The sequence below is a fragment of the Zeugodacus cucurbitae genome, chromosome 3 (assembly GCF_028554725.1).
Source record: "Zeugodacus cucurbitae isolate PBARC_wt_2022May chromosome 3, idZeuCucr1.2, whole genome shotgun sequence".
NCBI classification, from domain to species: domain Eukaryota; kingdom Metazoa; phylum Arthropoda; class Insecta; order Diptera; family Tephritidae; genus Zeugodacus; species Zeugodacus cucurbitae.
The window spans coordinates 34,436,480-34,459,077 of record NC_071668.1 but is presented as its reverse complement, the minus strand read 5'-3'; the positions used below and the strand labels follow the sequence as shown (position 1 = coordinate 34,459,077).

Below are 22,598 nucleotides of genomic sequence, written 5' to 3'. Positions count from 1 at the left end.
GATATGAAGACTTTTTTGGTTTCTTTAGGAGTTTTTGTAGGATCTGTTTTTTCATTAATTTCACTAGTACTAGATTCATCCAATTTCTGGGAGGAGAGTTTCTATAAAATATAAAGTAAAATTTTAATTTTTACAACATAAATGTTGATTATAATTACCTTATGCTTCAGGAATCCTAAATCTACCACGAGCAATGTTCTAGTCATATATTCATGCCTGTAGTATTTCCATTGAAGGAACTTCGGTAAATCCATGTTTTTTTAAAACGATACAACAACGTTGTGGTTGTTCAATACAAGGTGAAAATGAACAAAAACGTCCTCGTAATTAAATATACAGCCCTATTCTCATGCCCTCACAAAAATCACCACACTCACTATTGTGAGGTTTTTGTATTTTGTGATGATTACCTTATGCTGGAGAAAATTCCAAAGCTCAAATGCTCACAATTTTCTCAAATATCTGTGACGTGTGAAAGCAGCCATCACAATATAAAAATATTTGTGTTTGTTTTGGTTTTTAGCAATATTTGTAAACAAATGTGTAAATATTTGCGTGCTATAACGAGCATGGAGGAATTGTTCTTTCAAAAAAATGGCCACTATAAAAGTTCAGTTATCGAATAATTGTGTTTAACCGAATCTGGAACAATATGGACGTACCTTGCATTTTCATTTGTTGAGCGATTTGCTGCCAACCACATCTACGATCCGATAAGGACGCCTTATTTTTGTAAAGCAAAGGACACTGACGCACAGCCTCTATAGACGATGATTTACACCCAGGTTATTTTTATACTCTCGCAACAAAGTTGTTACGAAAGTATTATAAAATTAAATTAAGGTTGATTCTCAAATTGAGATGATTTAGAGAATCAACATTAAACTCAAATCTCAAACGTTTGTTCTCAAATGCATTTTAATTTGAAAACAAACCCATTCTCAAACAAAAAGGCACATTTTTAATATGAAATTTTCCTTTGTTCTCAATTTGAGAATGTCAAAATCTCCAACATTTTCTCAAATATGAAACGAGAGGAATGGAACGAATTCCAATTACATTAATTGAAGTTGAAGAACTGGTTGAAATTAAGTTTTGAAATTAATTTTTAGTTATATAAGAATTTATAGAGGTATATTGTACGCAGTACATATACATATATACATAAATTTTATTAAACAATAAATAACATGGCAACGTAACAAAAATTCATTTTTTAATTTAAATTAACGAAAATAATGTACATTCTTAAGATAAGGAAACAAACGAAAAAGTTAATTTCAGTACAAAACTTAAGAATAATCCAATTACAACTTACAAAATTAAATTTAAAATTGCAATAATATAACAACTAATTAATCTACCATTACCGATGACATATTCTTTTTGTTTTCGTACTCAATTATTTTTTTATTCCGTTGCTGGCGTGTTGGAAAAAATTCAATGTAGTCCGCTCGATTTCATATCCGTGGCAGCGGTAGGGAATTTTTGATGGTATGCCTCTATAATAGAAAAAAATTACAAATAAGAATAAAGCAATAAAATAAATATTATGTGCTGTCGTCACACTAAATTACAAATAAGAATAAAGCAATAAAATAAATATTACGCCTTAATGCTGTCGTCACACTAAGTGCTCTTGCCGGTTTTTTCGTGTTCGTTATTTTCCAGCAGTATATCTGGGCAACATCGTCCGTAAAAACTTTTCGCCAAGCCATTTTAACAAATTTGTTCGAATTGGATGCTATTATCATTTGCAATTCAGCCACCTATAAAAATATATAGACAAATTATTGATGTAATAATATAAATGAGAATTTACCAAATCGTTAAATTTTGTTTCGGAAGATTGAATTTTGTCTTCAAAAGTAGCGAAATCATGCGCTTCTGCAAAAGGTTTTTGTGGCAAATTTTTATTTTTTTTAGCATTATGTGAGGTCGATTTAACTTCTTCCAATACTCTCTTCAGAAGCTTTTGAGTTGTATGATGTTCTGAAATTATCATATGCATATGTACAATAACTATATAAGTATATGTATGTACCTTTTAACAAATCTTCTACCTTCTTATCCAGACTATCCAGTTTGCTACTTAAGTCGTCAAAATCTACGATTTAATTAAAATGTTAAAACCACTTCAAAAAAAACGATATTGTATTAACTACTTACTTGATTTAGTAGTTTGCTCACATCCAATCGATATAAACGAGCTATTGAAATCCATCTAATTGTGAATAAGAGGAATAAATACATATTGACTACATTCAAAATTACTAAGCAAGATCATTTTTTGTGATATTTCTTCCGCTAAATGCTGATAGACGCAACTTGAAAATTGTAAAGCAGAGCAATATCTTATATTAAAGTTTGATGATTTTATTGGTGTAATAAAGAAGTCATTCAAATTGATAACTTCCACGGATGAAATTTTTTATACACCATTTTCCTGTGAAAAATGTATGACTTTAAAAATCTTATTTTTTATGTTGTAAAAATTATCTGGCATTTTTAAGGATAAATAAAATGAATTTGTATTTATTGATTTCATTGGCTGATTTTGCTTTATATTTGCAACACAAAATTATCATTACTGAACAAACTTTCCTTAACTAAACGATTATAAATTTGGGCAGCAATATGAGTTTTACTATTACATTTACGTTTAAGCTTGAACAAAAAGTTCTCGAACTTAAATGCGCTAATAGATTCTAATCCTCCATAATTTAATGCATCAGAATGTAAATGAGTAAGACAGTGGAAGTTAAAAGTTAAGAATGAATCGTCATAAAGTCTAGAAATGTTTTTGACGAATTCACTTAAAAGAATTTTCGCATACTTAAACTAAGTAGCAAAAAGTGATTGTACCTTTCAGCGTCTAAAATATCAGCTAGTAAAACAATTCCGGTATATAATAGAAACTGCCTTAGTTCTGTAGCCTTAAACCTCTCAATTTCTTGTAGGGTACGTGGATGTCGAGCAAATTCTTTGGGAACCTGATTACTTAAAAAGAGTATTTTAGAATTTAAAGAATTAATTTGGGCTGGTTTTAAAGAATACAATCTATTTTTGTGCCTAATCCAGCCAAGAAGTAAGCTTTTCATGATACCTAAACACACCACATGCATAAAGTCATATGGAAATGACTTCACAATGTCGATTGGTAACTTTTCAATAGCTATTTGGTCCAATATTTTATGATGATTTACATTACATCGTGAGCGAAAATCTGCATCTGTTCTATTAGGATAGATTTCACTACGGAAAATTATCCGATGTCCAACAGATTCGCCTTTTTGAGTGCATTTTATGCAACAAAAAAAGGCAGTGTGTCCTTTAACACCCAATACATAGGATCTTGCTGGGGCATCACAAATAAAAGACCGGCAATAAATTGAAAAATGTTTACCATTGAAGTTTAAACCATGTTCTAATAAGTACAACAACTCATCCACAAATCGTTGCAAGAAGATGTTCGAGCAGAGTACCATACTATTTCCGCAATATGCTCCCACAACCATGACAACTGGTTCCACATTTACATTTATTAAAAAAGTCCAAGCTTGCAAATTAGAACTTTTTGCGAGTGGAAGGCCATCAATATTAATGTTGAGATGAATTTCGGTGGAATCAAATGATTTCCTCAATAAAAAATCTGTCAGGGAGTCTTCTATGCCGTAGTGAATATACTCTCCTGTTCCCATTTTCTCTATGGGTGGAATCTTAGGAGTACACTTTAAAGTTCGTGCATCCTTTGGAATATCTCTAATATATTTTTGTAGAATTCCTAACAGACTACTAGTTGCAACGGTGAAAATATTAAATTTGCCCGCCCACTCCGCTAGCTCTTTCCTAACTGAAGTGTTTGTCACGTTTAACTCTTCCCTCGTACAGCACACTGAATGAGAAAAAGAAACAACCAAAGTTCTCGTGTGTTTGAACAAATTTTGTTTTGAGCTATATCTGCTTGTAGAGTATTATTTAGCGTGTTTTCTTTAAATCAGTTATCGGCAGTCCATTAAAAGTTTAAATTATTTAACCACACAATTTTAAATAAATAAAATTTTTAAAATAAAAAAAATTTAAAATATGAGTTTTCCGAAGCCAACAGGTGAAATTGAATAGGGTGATACAGTAATACTTTATCTCACTGTAAATGCGGTGAAACCAATAAAATAGTTATTGAATAGAATAATATTATTTTGCCTTAAGTTCTAATTAGTTTTCCACACAGATATTTTAACCTCATACGGCGCGTTTAAGGTACGCAAGACAACTAACATGGATCTCGAAGCGATGGAAGTAACGCCGCTACATCGAATATAAATCATTTACACACCAGAAATTAGTATGATACTATTTCAACTTAAAACTCGTCCTAGTTCAGTTTTATGTAGTTGAGTCGGGCACCGGTTCTGGTCACTTTACGTGTAATTACGCGGGTTCAACATGCACGTGGAGAACGTGGATCGTGACGTGTGTTAACTGGTTTTTGCCAATGAGCTTGAGGGCAAAGCAGTTGCAGTACTTTTGGACATACCGATTGGCCGTATCCTTAGCAGCTAAAACACTGAAATTAGAGAGTAAATTTACAGCCCTATTCTCATGCCCTCACAAAAATCACCACACTCACTATTGTGAGGTTTTTGGATTTCGTGATGATTACCTTATGCTGGAGAAAATTCAAAAGCTCAAATGCTCACAATTTTCTCAAATATCTGTGACGTGTGAAAGCAGCCATCACAATACAAAAATATTTGTGTTTGTTTTGGTTTTTAGCAATATTTGTAAACAAATGTGTAAATATTTGCGTGCTATAACGAGCATGGAGGAATTGTTCTTTGAAAAACATGGCCTCTATAAAAGTTCAGTTATCGAATAATTGTGTTTAACCGAATCTGGAGCAATATGGACGTACCTTGCATTTTCATTTGTTGAGCGATTTGCTGTCAACCACATCTACGATCCGATAAGGACGCCTTATTTTTGTAAAGCAAAGGACACTGACGCACAGCCTCTATAGACGATGATTTACACCCAGGTTATTTTTATACTCTCGCAACAAAGTTGTTACGAAAGTATTATAAAATTAAATTAAGGTTGATTCTCAAATTGAGATGATTTAGAGAATCAACATTAAACTCAAATCTCAAACGTTTGTTCTCAAATGCATTTTAATTTGAAAACAAACCCATTCTCAAACAAAAAGGCACATTTTTAATATGAAATTTTCCTTTGTTCTCAATTTGAGAATGTCAAAATCTCAAACATTTTCTCAAATGTGAAACGAGAGGAATGGAATGGATTCCAATTACCTTCAATGAAGTTGCCACTGATTTAAAAATAAAAACTTGTCAAATAAAGTTTTGAAATTTATTTTTATTTATTTACGAATTTGTAAAAAAGTATATTTATATGTATATACATACATTTTATTAATCAATAAATAACATAGTAATATAACTAAAATAAATTTTCTAATTTAAATTAACGAGAACAAAACAAATAAAAAGTTCATTTCAGTGCAAAATATAAAAACATCTCCAGATTTTTATATTTCCCTTCTACAACACTTTCTGTGAGCATGTCAACAAAATCTGAGTCACTTCATGTATATACATACATTATATGTATATACATACATTTTATTAATCAATAAATAACATAGTAATATAACTAAAATAAATTTTCTAATTTAAATTAACGAGAACAAAACAAATAAAAAGTTCATTTCAGTGCAAAATATAAAAACATCTCCAGATTTTTATATTTCCCTTCTACAACACTTTCTGTGAGCATGTCAACAAAATCTGAGTCACTTCACTTTTTATTTTCGTTTTTGTATGCATATTTTATCCGAAATATCACAATAATAATCAAAATGTATAATAACATACTTCTTTTCACTTTGATCACCAAAAATTGTTGCACTCCACGACCACGTTTGTTTTGTAATGAACGCTTTTTGAAAGATGATTGGCTGATTATTGAAAGGAATGAAACGGAATGCCATATATTTGAGAAAATGGTTTTTCTCAAATTGTAAAATGTTGGAAACAAATTTGAGAAATAACTTTTGAGAAAATGTTGGCTTTCAAATTGTAAAATGTTGGAAACAGATTTGAGCAATAGACTTTGAGAACCGTTTGAGATAATGTTGTCTTTCAAATTGCATAAATGTTGAACTTCAAATTGAAAATTAATATTTTCTCCAACGTTTGAGAATTACAATTCCAGTGTTTGTTGGGTTGGGTTGGATGTGTTTGATATGTTTGAATGTGTTGGAGTTTCATGACATGCTGGGTAGTGAAGTGTAATTGTATACAATTTTAGTTGTCATAATCTATTTTTGGATAGAAAATACAAAAAAACCATATGGTGAAAAATTAAAAATTTTAAACTAGTGTAAAAATCCAAAAGTAATTGCCTTAAAATTAGCCCAACACTAATCAAATACATCACAAAATGGGTATCATCTCAAAACAATGTAAAAAGCCGATGTCGGGTTCCACCAAAGATCACCACAAAAGGAGTTACTAATTTCCACAAAAACCCCCAAACTTCGTTCAGAATTGGCAATGAACATAAAGATAACGGGAAGGTCTTTTGAAAAAAGGTGACGCCCCTATTATGTAAAAAGCTTGCACCCCTAGTATGTATGTTATGTATAAAACCTGAGGCTAGTCGTCCAAAGGCTACCGTAGACCGAAGAATACATTAAGAGAGGCTACTGGGGAATTTGAGAGGCTACTGATCACCAATCGCAATTTTTTTGCATATTAACTATTACTATCTGTTGAAATTGTATAAGAATAAGCTCAATATGTATGTATAAGTTTTTGCATAAGTCTGGCAACACTGCGATGTTTAGTTTGTGTTCTTATTTATCGCATTGTTCACTTACATCTACTTTCGCAGTTTTTACTGCTAATCTCAAGTGCGCATTTATAATCAATAAAATAAAATTATTCCAACAAAGGTTATGGGCCCAGACCCATCGCGAATAAGTAGTGCGCGAAAACGGCAATAAAAATCGGTATATCGTGTCGGTGTACAAAAAATTTTTGCAAAGCAAAATGAACGTGTCACATCAAATCGAAAAACTTGGTGATGATAACTACGACGTTTGGTGGATTACCATGCGCAGTGTGTTAATTACGGCTGATTTGTGGCAGGCGAAGCCCGAGACAGCAACTGAAGCAGAATCAGCAAAATGGGACACCACAGAACAAAAGGCGTGCCTCATTTTAAACGTAAAGCCAAATCAGCTTTTGCATATAAAAGCTTGTATGACCGCAGCGGACGCATGGAAAAAATTGCGTGATGTTCATTTGCCGACTGGATCAGTCAGAAAAGTTCAACTTTACCAAAAGCTTTTGCGCTTAAAGATGCAGCCAGGGGAAGGCGCATCAAAATACGTGCAAACATTTGTCGAAACTATAGACAAATTAGCTGAGCTTGACATAAAAATTAATGATGAGCTCAAAGCAATTATGCTTTTGTCTAGCCTACCAAATTCTTGGGAGAATTTTGTTGTTGCGATTGAAACGCGTGACAACTTGCCGTCGTTTGAAGGTGTAAAATTGAAACTTCTAGAAGAAGCTGCGCGATAATTCAAGTGCGTCGGTATACGCACACACACATGTGCAAAGGGATGCGCAATACAATAAGGTTAAAAAAACGAACAGTAGTCATAACGAAAGTGTAAAAAAGAACATAAAGAAAAACGATCAAAAGCAACAATTCAAAGGCAAGTGTTTCTATTGCGATAAAATTGGGCATCGTGCTAGAGAATGTCGCAAAAAAGCGACAACGCAAGCAAACAAGTGCAAAACAGAACATTCAAATTGTCTGTTACATGTAAGTGCCGCGGAGCAAAGGAAAAATACGTGGTGTATTGACAGTGGCGCGACAACACATATGTGCTACAACAAAAGGATGTTTGTGTCGTTCAGTGAAACAAAGACTTCGGTAAAATTAGCAGCTGATAAGTACGTTGAATCGTTCGGTATAGGTACAGTAGTCTTAAAAGTAAACAAAAGAAATATTGAAATGCGTGATGTGTTGTACGTACCTTCTTTGCAAATGAATTTTTTGTCGGTTAGTAAATCGACACAATACAAAAATTCAATAATATTTGGCGAAAAAGAAGTGCAAATAAAAAACAAAAACAATAAAGTTGTGTTAAGAGCAAAGCAGGAAGGCAACTTGTATTTGTATGAAACGCTGGCGAAAAACAGTGAAGTGCATATGTTAAGGGACACATCAAATGCTAAAAAGTGGCACAATCGTTTTGGTCACCTAAACTTTCAAAGTTTAAAATTACTAAATGATAAAAAACTAGTAGAAGGCATGGACATTGAATGTGTATATACGGACATGAACTGCGATACATGAAACCAAGCAAAATTGTGTGCATTACCATTCTCTAAAAACGCAAAGCGTATGACAAAAAGTGTACTTGAGTTGGTGCACAGCGACGTCTGTGGCCCAATGAACGTTAAATCAATAGCTGGAAATCGCTATTTCGTGACCTTCATCGATGACTATACGCGTAAAATTTTTGTTTACTTCATGCGCGCTAAAAATGAAGTGTTTCAGAAATTTAAACTATTTAAAAGCTACGTTGAACTGCAAACCGGTAACAAAATAAAATGTTTGCGTAGTGACAACGGAACTGAATATATTTACAATGAATTTAATAACTTTTTAAATGAATGCGGTATAAAAAGGCAAAACACTGTTCCGTACACGCCTCAACAAAACGGCGTTGCTGAACGCGTTAACCGTACAATAGTGGAAATGGCGAAAAGTTTATTGATTCACGCGAAATTAGAAGAATTTCTATGGGGCGAAGCTGTACAAACGGCCGCATATCTGCGCAACAGGTGTCCCACTAGGGCTTTAAATGGGTGTACCCCTTTCGAAGTGTGGAAAGATCGCAAAGCGTCGGTAAAACATCTTCGAGTTTTCGGTTCACGTGCATCTGCTATAGATAAAAATAGAACGGGCAAATTTAAAGCAAAGGCAAAAGAGTATATTTTCGTCGGCTATTCAATATCAGCAAAAGCTTATCGCATGTATGATCGCAATAAACGTACAGTGATAGAGCGCAGTGATGTGATTTGTGATTTGTTGAAGGTGAGTTTGACACAGTAACATCTGAGAAATGTAATTTATCAGAGCGAAATGATGACTTTGAGACAAACATTATTCGTCTTGAGTCACACACGTCTTCCGAAGAAGATGCAACATCAAATCAGGTTGAAAGTGAGTCAACATCTGAAAATTGTAACGATAAACCGCAGTACGAGTGTGGCGACTCCGACGAAGAAGAAGAAGAAGACTTTGTCAGCGCTAGTGATAATGATCAACAAGAAACGCAACAACGGGGCCCAGGGCGTCCAAAAATTATACGCACAGGTCAACCAGGCAGACCCAAAAAGGCGTATAACGTGTTAAATAACTTAAGTTCTTTTGATGATGTCGAAACACCTCAAACAGTAGCAAAAGCATTGCAGAGCCAATATGCAACAAATTGGCAAGCGTCAATGCAATCAGAGTACAATGCACTTATAGCTAACAACACTTGGGGGTTGGTTGATTTGCCTACTGGTGCAAAGTCAATTGGTTCGAAATGGGTATTTCGAGTAAAGAGAAATCGAGATGGTGTAATCGAAAAATTCAAATCTAGATTGGTCGCAAAGGGTTGCGGACAGCAATTGGGAATCAACTACAGTGAAACCTTCTCTCCTGTAATACACTACGAAACTATTCGTATGTTGTTCGCCATAGCTGCAGAAAAACAGCTATACATGCATCAAGCGGACATCTCCAACGCATATTTAAACAGCAAATTAGATGAAGTAGTATACATGCAGCAACCACAAAATTTCGTAAGCGCAAAGCATCCTAACAAAGTTTTAAAGCTCAATAAAGCTATATATGGGCTTAAGCAATCCGGTCGCGTATGTAACCAGAAGCTAGATGAAGTACTACAAAAGATTGGCTTCAAACAAAGCAAGCATGAGGCTTGCCTTTACTTTAAGCAGACTCAGCATCAAAGCAGCTACATCGCTGTTTACGTGGACGATTTATTAATCATATCACCCAGCGAGAACGAGATACGCGCTATTAAGAAGAAGATAGCATCCAAATTCGAGATGCATGACGGAGGTCCTGCCTCATATTTTCTTGGGATAGAAATACAACGAGACGGCGATCGAGGTGCAGTATCACTTTGTCAAAAAACGTATATCAAAAATCTGTTAGACGAATACGGTATGAAAGACTGTCGTGCAGCTGTAACACCGCTCGACCCAGGTTTTCATATCGGTTGCAAGGATGATAGCTGCGTTAAGGTAACTATAAATAAATACCAATCACTAATAGGGTCTTTGATGTACCTACCAATTTTGAGCCGGCCTGACATTTTGCATGCTGTGGGTAAATTGTCGCAACGCAATACAAATCCACATGTGGAGCACGTCTTACGATATCTCTCTAGTACAGTTCATCTGAGAATCGTATACCGGAAAGTTAGCGAACCCGTGCAAGGTTTCGCAGATGCCGATTGGGCAAACGATCATCTGGATAGAAAATCCTACTCTGGATATGCATTCCTTTTGGGTGGAAGCATATTTTCCTGGTCTTCAGCAAAGCAGAGTGTTGTTGCCTTAAGCAGCACAGAAGCGGAATATGTTGCTTTGACTGCAGCCGCTAAAGAAGCAATATACTTACGTAATCTTTTAACCGAAATTGGATGGACAAAGCAGGAGCCAATGATTATCTGCGGAGATAATTTAAGCTCTCAACATATTTCCAAAAATCCTGTACATCATAAAAGAACAAAACATATTGACATTAAATTTCATTTTATAAGAGAAAAAATTTCGAACAATGAAATTGTATTAAAATATGTTTCCACTGATAAAAACATTGCTGATATATTTACTAAAAATTTATGTAAACAAAAGCACTGTTACTTTACAAAACTACTTGGTTTGAATTAAATTGTAATTTTTATAATTTTATATAACATACATATATTTGCTTAAGAAGAAGTGTTGAAATTGTATAAGAATAAGCTCAATTTGTATGTATAAGTTTTTGCATAAGTCTGGCAACACTGCGATGTTTAGTTTGTGTTCTTATTTATCGCATTGTTCACTTACATCTACTTTCGCAGTTTTTACAGCTAATCTCAAGTGCGCATTTATAATCAATAAAATAAAATTATTCCAACACTATCAACCCTGATTATCCAAATATGTCAAAAACAGGTTACTGATCAAGACCAGTTTTTTCATTATAGATTGTAGTTTTGAGTATATATATTGATTACACCTGGGAATTCTATTTTGTTGCTTATTATTTTTGTAGTATTTTGCTCTTTTATACTTATGTTAAATTGTACATGTTTTGGGTATATTTTGAGCATCAATCTGGTCACTTCTGTAAGTTCGGTTGTGAAATTCCGAAATCATTCCCCTGGCATTTCCTTTCAGCAAGGATTCAGAGCGCTGCGCAAATCTTCAGAATTGGAGGGACAGCAGTTGTTCGGTTGATGGATTTAAAATGCAGCCAACAAGTAGGAAAATTCTATGTTTGATATAACGAAATATCTTTTAAATCTATTTTGAAATATATAAAATATGGTAAACATAACATATACAGTAATCCCCGCTTAAGTGCCCCTTCTTAACATGAAAGACTTTTGAGACACTTAAGCGGGAAAGGCATTTAAATAAATCCCGCTTTAGTGCCTCGAGGTACTTACCAAGCTTTTTCTCAAATACTTCTTATATTTTTTTCTTTTAAAATGAAAGACACATTTATGTCTTATTATTAACAATATGTTCTGCTTTTTCCGCATGGATAAGGAGGCGAAGCGAATGGGTCTGGAGGTGAATGAGGACAAGACGAAATATGTCCTGTCATCAAGAAAACAGTCTTGGCCCCCACGTCACTTTTGACAGTAATAACTTCGAAGTCGTAGATAGTTTCGTATACCTGGGAACCAGTATCAACAACACCAACAATGTCAGCCTCGAAATCCAGCGCAGAATCAATCTTGCCAACAGGTGCTACTTTGGACTAAGTAGGCAATTGAAAAATAAAGTCCTCTCTCGGCTAACCAAAATTAAACTCTACAAGTCGCTTATCATTCCCGTCTAGTTTTATGGTGCGGAAACTTGGATCATGTCAACATCAGATGAGACGGCACTAGGAGTTTTCGAGAGGAAAATTTTGCGCAAGATTTATGGTCCTCAGAACATTGGCAACGGCGAATACCGCAGACGATTGAACGATGAGCTGTATGAATTATACGACGACATTGACATAGTTCAGTGATTAAAAAGACAGCGGCTACGCTGGCTAGGTCCTGTTGTCCGAATGGACGAAAACACTCCAGCTCTGAAAGTGTTCGACGCAGTACCCGCCGGAGGAAGCCAAGGAAGGGGAAGGCCTCCACTCCGATGGAGGGACCAGGTAGAGAGCGACCTGATTACACTTGGAATCTGCGAGGGAAAGAGAGGAGTGGCTGAGACTGAGACAAATAGCCTATCGTAATATGAAATCTAGTTTCAGTTGCCAGGGCAAGTACACTGGCGACTATTCTCCAGGAGCCTATACAATAGGTTTGTTATATTTACAAATGAGTCATAGTTCTAATAACAATGAACGTGGGAAGGGCAAATTGTTACGGATTGGGTGCATATAATGCTTCAACACAATTACACAGCGCTTCGCATAGCACAGATTTGACAATAATTGCACATACCTGAGAATTTTTGAAGCGAATATTTGCAAAAACCAGATTTCTATCGCTTCTATACTCAAAAACCCCATAATAGACAATTGGAAGCATTATATATGTAGATGATAAATTTATTTGAAACGGTGGCTTTAAATCGTAATAGTTGTCAACGGAGAGGAATTGTGACTGTGCAGGTGAGCACGAAAGAAATGATACCTAGTGAGAACTCGGTAACCTTACATTTTGAGAATGTTTTCTATTTTCTCATAAAATTTACTTATATTAGTAATTTTATTATTAAAACAATTATACTAGATCATAAATGTTTTATGTATGGCATAACATCAAACAACATTCATAACAGCAAGGCATTTCGCGCAGCGACAGGGACTGAACGTACCCACTGACAGGTGTTTCCAACTGGTTCTGGGCGCACACCAGAGAATCCTTTCCGGAGGAACTCTAAAATTATGAGAACACCTCCTATTGTCGAGATTGGGGCATCCACCATTGCTGGATCAGCAAAAGTCTGTGAATCTATCGAGCATTCAAATAAAACTTCCAAAAAGAGAGAGATATCGGGCAACTTGCCACCAACCAAAAAGCCTAAAAACATGAACGAAAAAGCACAGGCATTATAAAGTAACCAAAACGTAAAAAATGGGTAGTCTAATAAAAAAGAGGAGACCGATTGAGAAATAAGTATGGTCCAAACCTCATACGCCTTCATAATAACAAAGAAAGATGGTACGTCATCCAAGGGTGACGAATTCGCAAGATTAAGCGAACTATCAGAACCTACAGAAACAAAAAATAGAGAAATTAGAGTATAACAATACGGCAGCAGCGGTGACAAAGCTCAACCAAAGGACGGTGGACTCACAGACTTATCCCTGACATCCATTCATGGATAAATATACAGCATGGGGACCTGAACTTTCATCTGACCCAAATATTAAGTGGACGTGGGTGAAGGTTAGGTTTAGCTGATTAAAGTTCCGCACTCCGGCTTTCGCTGCTTGACCCTACTATAAAAATAAACACACGTTCTTATGGACACAGTTTTTTAGACAACAGCACGATTTTATAAAGCATTTGTACTTTCGCACCAACTAAAACAGGGGATATATGTAGACATTTGCATAATATAAATGAAAAATTCACCATGAATCTAGAAAACACGTGTAAAAATTTGTAAATTTTTAATATATTATATATTTTTAATCTAGAGGATCTCCTCTATCCGACCATACCAATTTTAACCCGAAACCGTGGGATGCTTTGGTCAAGCTCAACCATATTCCTTACCTGGAACCTCTTCCTACAGCTCATACATCATTTAGAATTCGTAGTCAAAGCGAGACCCTAAAGTAATCGGAATCGTGCCCAGCCTTTGGCGACAGACAGCTTCTGACGTATCTTCACCAACTTTATCTTAATTTGTGCTACATGTAAAAACTGGGCACAATTCCGATTACTATGGCGCCGCGATCTGAGGTCACCGAGGTCGTCTTCCCGATTAAAAAATATATAGGGTTAGAGGTACCGCAGACTCCTAGTTTTCGAGATATTCCGCTTTAAAGATAAAACAATCAAAATTTTCAACAAGCAATTTCATACACGGGAGGATGGAGTCACGAAGAGAGGAAAGTTTCTGACTGCCATTGGCCAGGAACGATTCTTTTGCATGTGGCGCAAGGAGCTCACGACTTCCGGTCTTAGACCAAGTATCCTCTGGGTAGCCAACAGACATCTGTCTAGAAGCGAGCTAAAGTGAGAAGGCGAATCCCGCTTATGCGGTTGTGCGTAGGGTTTGGGACCCACCACCTAAAAACGAATAACCAATGAGCCTCGGATGAGACTCCCCCCTTTTGATAACGACCACAGCAAACGTATAAAGGACTATGATTTAAGGGCATGCTCCTGGAATGTACGGAACCTTAATTGGGAAGGTGCCTCTGCCCATCTGGTTGATGTCCTCGTAAGAGTAAAGGCTGACGTCACCGCAATCCAAGAAATGCGATGGATGGGACAAGGACGGAAGAAGGTGGGTCCTTGTGACATCTACTACAGCGGCCATATAAAGGTGCGCAAATTCCGTGTGGGATTCGTGGTGGGAGAGAGACTCCGTCGTCGAGTCCTGGCATTCACTCCGGTAGATGAACGTCGAGCCACAATCCGCATCAAAGCGAGCGATCGCTGATTTGCGCCCACGCCCCGACGGAAGAGAAGGACGAAGTGAGCAAAGATACCTTCTATGAGCGCCTAGAACGTACCTATGAGCGCTGCCCCGAAACGATTTCAATGCTAGGGTGGGTAAGGGAGGTGCCTTTGGCGCAACAGTCGGAAAATTCAGCCTCCATGACGAAACATCGCCAAACGGTCTGAGGCTGATCGACTTCGCCGGGGCCCGAAATATGGTCGTCTGTAGTACTAGATTCCAGCATAAGAAAATCCATCAAGCTACTTCGCTGTCCCCGGATCGAATCACTCGCAACCAGATCGATCATGTTGTGATAGATGGACGACATGTCTCCAGTGTTTTTGATGTGCGTACGCTTCGTGGTCCCAACATCGACTCGGATCACTATCTTGTAGCAGCTAAGATACGCACCCGCAACAAACACGTGGAAGGTTCGACATCGCGAAGCTGCAATCACAACCGACAGCCGAACAGGCTTGTGTTGGCTCGATCGCCACTTCAGAAAGGGGTTCTATCGAAAAAATTTCGGACATCCCTGGTTTTGGCTCGACCAGGGTAAATTTTTTCAATGCATATTTATTTTATAAAAATTATCACGAAAATAGCTGTAAATAAATATTTAACATTTTACACAAATCTTCTTTTCAATAATAACCAAAAGGGTTGCAGGTTGACAAGTAATCAGTGTAGCCACATGAGATATTTTGCAAAAATTAAAAGAATAAAAATAAACACAAAAAAAGGATTATACCCCAAATACATAAACCATAATGGTGTTACCTTTTCTTTGATAACCGCCGGTGATGGCTCGACCAGGGTTATTTTTTTGATGCGCGGACGGAATCCTCCAATGCGGAAAGTAGTTCTTTGCGAAAGAACTTTTTATTTCCCCTCCTTGATAACTCCCGGTTTTGGCTCGACCAGGGTTATCTTTTTGAAGCGGGGCTGAAGGCCGCCAATGCAGAAAAAAGTCCAAAAATAAATAATGTCAAAGAGGGTATATCAGTCTCCTCAACACTTCATTTTCTATAAAGAATTTTTTTACAACTACTATTGAATCAAAATACCGTTCTTTTTCTGTCCGTTTTACTTTTTTTTCATACTTTTCAATTCAAATTGTGCTTTTGCAAGTGATCATACGTGAGTTTTTCTAAGCGAATATTCGTGAATATTTTCAAGTGATTTCCGAATTGTTTTATATAAATTCCTTAACGCTATCTATTTTTTTAAATGAATGGAAGTTCAGCAGGTATGTTATTATAGAATTTAATTCAGCCGAGGTGTTGTTAGAAAAAGTAACGTTTTGACTGCGTCGGAGATCAAAGGAAAAAACACACCCCCGAAAAATGTATTGCTTTTGCAGAAGAGCAGGGATTGATTCCGAATAGGAAGTTGTGTCGTTTACACAAGACTGCTACGCCGGTATCAATAGCCGGCAATAGTGCAGTCGGAATTTTTCGATGTCGGAAGAGTACTTACCGTATGCGAGCAGTGTCCCGAACGAAGGGTATATGGTTTGAGAATGCTAAGATGCCATTATCTCAGGTGTTCTACGTAATGTACGCCTATGCCTCGCATTGGTCACAAGCCGAAGTTCGGAAAAACAGCATGATCAGGGAGCCAGTTTTATCGAGCTCCACCATACGCGACTGGTGCAATTACTGCAGCGAAGCTGCCCTGCCAAAAAAGTGCAAATCGATGATAGTAAATTCGGTAAACGAAAATACAACAAAGGTAATAAAAAATATATTATTGTTTACGTTACATAAATACTTATTTTTGATTTCTGTTTTAGGAAGGAGAGTTGAAGGCCACTGGGTATTGGGAATGGTAGAGGAGAGTAGCGATGATTAAGGTTAGAAGTATGTCCGGACAACGTACGTTCTTCCGAGGTGCTCATACCGATAATTCAAAAGCATGTCGCAGAAGGTACAATAATATGTACCGAGTGCTGGAAGGCGTACGACTGCTTGACAAGTCACGGGTATGAGCAGCGTCGTGTAAATCACAGCGATCCCGACAATCCATTTGTTGCCGATGATGGAACCCATACGCAGCGCATTGAGTCCCAGTGGCGGGTCATCAAACGTTTTTTTATAAAAGATAACTATAACAATCCTGAAGATTTTGCAAATTTGATAATAGAGTATATGTGGAGGAAAACCATAGCAAATAAACACGAAGATCCGTTTGTTAAACTTATTGATGCAATAAAATATACTTATAGTACATAGAGTGAATATCACAAACTTTCTTTATATTATCTTTATACGATCTTTTTGGGAAGCATTTGTTTTCTGCATTTGGGGTACTTATTTATTCTGGTTCTTCTCATTCGTTTGCAAAATATCTGATATGGCAACACTTATTACTTGTCAAGTTGCAACCCTTTTTGTTATTGTTGAAATTAAGTTAAATTGTTAATATTTATTTACAGCTATTTCCGTGACAATTTTTATAAAATAAATATGCAGAAACAATGTGGTGAAGTGTAAGTGTTAAATATGTCCATAATATTAATAAAATATTCTGTATATATTGTGAAAATTCAAGATAAATGTTGCACATTTTTCAACTTTAAGTTCGAATATCTCGAAAACTATAAGTCAGCTGCAGCTATATATATATATATATTCTTACTCTGGAGAACCTTTCCAACCATGCCCACTTTATTCCCCAAAGCTTAGTGTACTAAACCCCCGATCTTTCCCTGGAAAGATTTATATATACATTCTTGATGCAGAAGAAAATTCCACGACAAAACACAATGATATGTAAATAAACAAAACGCAGTCATTAAAAATCCATCATCCATGGTTTCTAACATGTGGCAACGCTCGATTTCCACATAATTGTAAACACAGAAACCTTTTCAGCTATTAGTGTGGTAAGTGAATTTTAAAATAAGTAATTTTTGCTTAAAAAACCATTAATAACTCTAGAATTTGAATTAAATTGAATGTTAATAGCGTAAATTTCAACATGTCAAGTGAAAAATGTGAGAAAATAGCGTTAAAGTGTGTGAAATACCATGTGTTACTTATGGAAAAAATTGGACTTTATACATGAATATTTCAAAAACTATAAGTCCGATCAAGAATATTTATATCTATTCCTGCTCTTTCACCCGATACCCCATTTATATCGGATTTATAATCGGAATCGTGCCAAAAACAGTAAATTATCGACTTCAAACCCGTAATTTGGAAATATTTATTTTTTAGCTTTCATTGTGTATGCTTTTTCAAGCAATTATAATGCAAAGGTCTTACCTACTTTGCCAAATAAAAAAAAAACCGATTAATTATATGCTTGTTCATAATTTTTTATGCAAGAGAAAATAAATACACATTATTTAATCGAATCTTGTCATTTTAATAACCCTGGCCGATTTGAAATCCGGTCGGTAATACATTACTGTCTTTCTTCAACCGACTTTTATACCGCAGGTGGACGAGTATCCGTATGTGAACTAGATGAGTCGTTCGAACTACCATTTCCTTGAGCCGCTGCAAATTGGCTTGCTATTGATTGGAAAAGCTGTATCATACTATTTGGAAGCAGAGGAGATGCCATAGGATCATTACTATTTGTTGGCATCCCTGAACATAGTTGTTGAATTGTATTCCTTACAACAGGGTCTTGACTCAATGCCTGCAATTGTCCAAAGTCTATATCAGCATCATTAACTAAATTACGAATTGCTTGAGATGAAAGCACAGAATTTATGCTTTCTGATATCTGGGGAACTGAATCACGCAATTGTGCGGCTTCACGAGCTACTTGCAAATTGTTGCGATAGTCCTGATTTTCTGGTTCCAGTTCAATTGCCTTTTCATAGGCTTGTTGTGATTCCAAGTACTTTTTCAAATTAGAGTACGCTATCCCAAGCCTTCCATAGGCTTTGCCATATGTGGGATTGTACAATAATGCTGTTTTACAATCTGTAACCGCATTTTCGTTATAATTTAAGCGAATGTAAGCAGCTGCACGATTACAGTAATAAATTGCATTTCTTGGATCGAAGCATATAGCACGATTATACTGCAACATAGCTTCATTATACTTTCCTTCTTTCATAAGCCGATTACCTTCATTTTTAAAAGACTCCGCCATTTGTGTAGCTTTTGGATTCCGTTCAATAAATAACGACTGGAATATTTCAAACATATCAATCCCATCCTTATTTACAGAGTCGTCCGATTCTTGAGTTCCTGCAACAGATTGCAACCCCACGTCATCGGATATATCAAATGCGGATTGAAGACATTGAATTGCCACATCAACACTCTCTCTGCAATCTGAAGACAAATTTTGAGAGGTACTAGGATTTTTTAGAAAATTTATAAACGCCTGTACGAATTCCTTTTGCACTGGATCAACCATCTTGAAAAATTTTAAATTATGATTATTGATAGATATGTGACAAGACAAATATCGATTATAGTATTACAATTCAAAGGCAATTTCGAGATGCAAGAGACATTGTCTCGATAATTGTAGAGCTTTCAATTGCTTTCGTTAATTGCAATTTAGTTAAGAGTAGCCATGCACCATAACACATGTGTGTTCGAACAATCGGAGGGGAAACTTTAGTATACTATCCCAGGCTTTTGGGGGAGAAATTTTAATTTCTGGGCGCCAAGATTTGAGTTCACTTTTAGGTAAATTAGCCCAAAATAAACACTTTTCTCGCTCCGTTTACGATATATCGAGCGTTTGTGCTAACAGCAGCCGATGCGCACACTTACATATGCATTGATGCAGGTGTTATGAGATTGATTTACATTCACATGTGATTGATTTATATGATTGATTGACAAGTTTTTAATTTTCATATTAATTAGAATTAAAGAATACGTTAGAATATAATTTGCCAATGCAGAAAGTAGTTGTACGCGAAAAAACTTTCCATTTCCATCTCTTTGATAACTCCCGGTGTTGGCTCGACCAGGGTTATTTTTTTGAAGCGCGGCCGAAGGCCGCCAGTGCAGAAAGTAGTTGTACGCGAAAAAACTTTCCATTTCCCCCTTTTTGATAACTCCCGGTGTTGGCTCGACCAGGGTTATTTTTTTGAAGCGCGGTCGAAGGCCGCCAGTGCAGAAAGTAGTTGTACCCGAAAAAACTTGTCAATCAATCACATAACACCTGCATCAATGCATATGTAAGTGCGCGCATCGGCTGCTGTTAACACAAACTTCAACGCTCGATATCTCGTAAACGGAGCGAGATATCAATTTTTTTACTAAATAAAAAAGTTTATTTTGGGCTCATTTACCTAAAAGTGAACTCAAATCTTGGAAAGTAATGAAGTGAAGCGAGCAGAAAGAAATGCAAAGAGTTTTGTAATTGAATATTTGAGTGACTCTTTTTTAATTTTTGCCAACAATGGGAACTCGGCTAAGGAGAGGAGCCTGGCATCTCAACTTTCATTACGCAAACAACATGGGTGATACTCCGCTAGTAAACCACTTTCGCTTATTTGTTGCTTTGGTTACTGAGTTAGTTGCTGCGGGAGCCAAGATAGGATATGGACAAAGTGTCTCAATTGCTTCTAACACTTCCAACTAGCTATGATGGAGTAATAACAGCGATAGAAACTCTCTCTGAGAGCAATTTAACATTAGGCTTTGTAAAGACTCGGCTTCTCGATCATGAAATTAAACTAAAAGGTGTTGGCAAGGACACAAGTGCAAAAGTATTGCAGGCTATAGGAAATCGAGAGCCTAGGGATAGCACATACAAAAACAAAATAAAAAAATTTGTGAAGAAACAATTTCTGAACAAGTCTAAGCTGAAGTGTTTTCATTGCGGCAAATTAGGCCATATGAAGAAAGACTGTTTCTCCTTAAAAAGGCAGGCAGGTGGCAACCAGAATGTTCATGTCCAGAGTAATGTTAGAGAGAGACAGGCTCAGATGGCAACAGCAACGCAGCCAGAATGTGCTTTCGCATTTATGATGAAATTAGCTAATTCCAGTGAGACAGATGGCGTAGATTTTATATTAGATTCAGGGGCGTCAGATCATATAGTAAATGACATAACTTTATTTTCCCAGTATGAGAATTTAAATCCAAGTGTGGCGATTGAGATTGCAAAGCGTGGAGAATTTGTGTATGCTACTGCGAAAGGATTAGTTAGTCTTAACAGTTCTGGGAAAAACATTGCATTACAAAATGTGCTGTATTGCAAAGAAATTCCGCACATTTTACTATCCGTAAAGAAGATGCTAGATGCTGGAATGTCCGTCGAATTCAATCCGGAGGATATAAAAGTAATCAAAAATGGTAAATTGGCATTTGAAGGGATATGTAAATATAATGTACCGATTGTGAAATTTTATTTAAATAGTAAAGTATATACACATCGAAAATTTTAAATGATACAGAATATCGTTTGTGGCATGAAAGGTTAGGTCATATTAGTGTAGAAAAATTCTTAGAAATTAAACGGAATAGCTTGTTTGAAGATGTTGAACTTTTAAAAAACATACAGCTAAATAGAAATGAAATATGTGAGGCGTGTTTTTTGTATTCAAAGACTGTGGCGAAAAGTGAGGCTCATTTCAACTTAAAATTGGTAAATCTATATATTGATAATGGCAAGGAATACCTATATAATGAAATGCGTGAATTTTGTGTAGAAAAAGGTATCAGCTATCATTTAACGGTTCCTCATACCCTACAATTGAATGGTGTTGCAGAGCGGATGATTCAAATAATCACCGAAAAAGCTCGCTCTATGATTAACTGTACTAAACTAAATAAAAGTTTTTGGGTTGAAGCTGTTTTAACAGCAACATATTTAGTCAATAGGTCCCCAAGTAGAGCTTTGGAAAATATAAGAAAAACACCATATGAGATGTGGCATAAAAAGAAGCCAATATTAAAATATTTGAAAATTTTTGGATCAACTGTATACGCAATAAATAAAGTGCGTAAGTGGGTATGAGCCAAATGGCTGAAGTGAATGAATCAATGGATTCAAAGTCTGGTGAAAACTCAAATGAAAATTCCACTTGTCTCGAGAATACCGATCCAGTAGTTGAAACTGGTGATAATATACAAGAAAATGAAAATCAACAAGTAAGACGCAGTGAGAAAAATAAAGATAAACCAAAATTATCATATAGATTTTTAGAAAAATGTCTTATGAATACCCAATTATGTTTAAGTGATATTCCCAATACATATGAGGAAATTAAATTTCGCGATGACAGAACCTTGTGGGAGGAAGCTATTCAAGATGAACTAAATTCTCATTTTGTAAATAATACATGGGTACTTAGTACAAAGGCCTATGGATAAAAACATAGTAGATTGCAAGTGGGTTTTTAGTTTAAAGCAAGATGAAAATGGAAATTTACTAAAATATAAGGCAAGACTGGTAGCAAGGGACTTCACCCAAGAATATATGATGGATTATGATGAGAAGTTTGCACCTGTTGCACGAATTTCTAGTTTCAGATTTCTTTTAGCATTTTCTAATCAATATAATTTACTGATCATATGGATGTAAAAAAAGCATTTTTAAATGGAACTTTGAAGGATGAAATTTATATCAAGGTTCCAAAAGGTTTAATTTGATTTTTTCAGTATGATGGAAATAAAGTATGTAAACTAAATAAACCTATTTATG

General features: G+C 35.9%; 2 protein-coding genes across 2 annotated transcripts; both read right to left on the bottom strand.

Moving 5' to 3' along the window:
- Positions 1–1,197: 1,197 nt before the first annotated feature.
- LOC128920125 (uncharacterized) lies at positions 1,198–2,224 on the bottom strand. Its single transcript, XM_054226628.1, has 5 exons — positions 2,170–2,224; positions 2,045–2,107; positions 1,823–1,992; positions 1,610–1,769; positions 1,198–1,502 (listed from the first exon to the last, which is right to left on the bottom strand). The coding sequence occupies exons 1-5, from the start codon at positions 2,222–2,224 to the stop codon at positions 1,441–1,443; spliced, it is 510 nt and encodes a 169-aa protein (XP_054082603.1). The 3' UTR covers positions 1,198–1,440.
- A 16,040-nt stretch (positions 2,225–18,264) lies between these two features.
- LOC105220218 (small glutamine-rich tetratricopeptide repeat-containing protein beta) lies at positions 18,265–19,397 on the bottom strand. Its single transcript, XM_054226432.1, has one exon. The coding sequence runs from the start codon at positions 19,344–19,346 to the stop codon at positions 18,399–18,401; it is 948 nt and encodes a 315-aa protein (XP_054082407.1). The 5' UTR covers positions 19,347–19,397; the 3' UTR covers positions 18,265–18,398.
- Between the last annotated feature and the right edge of the window lie 3,201 nt (positions 19,398–22,598).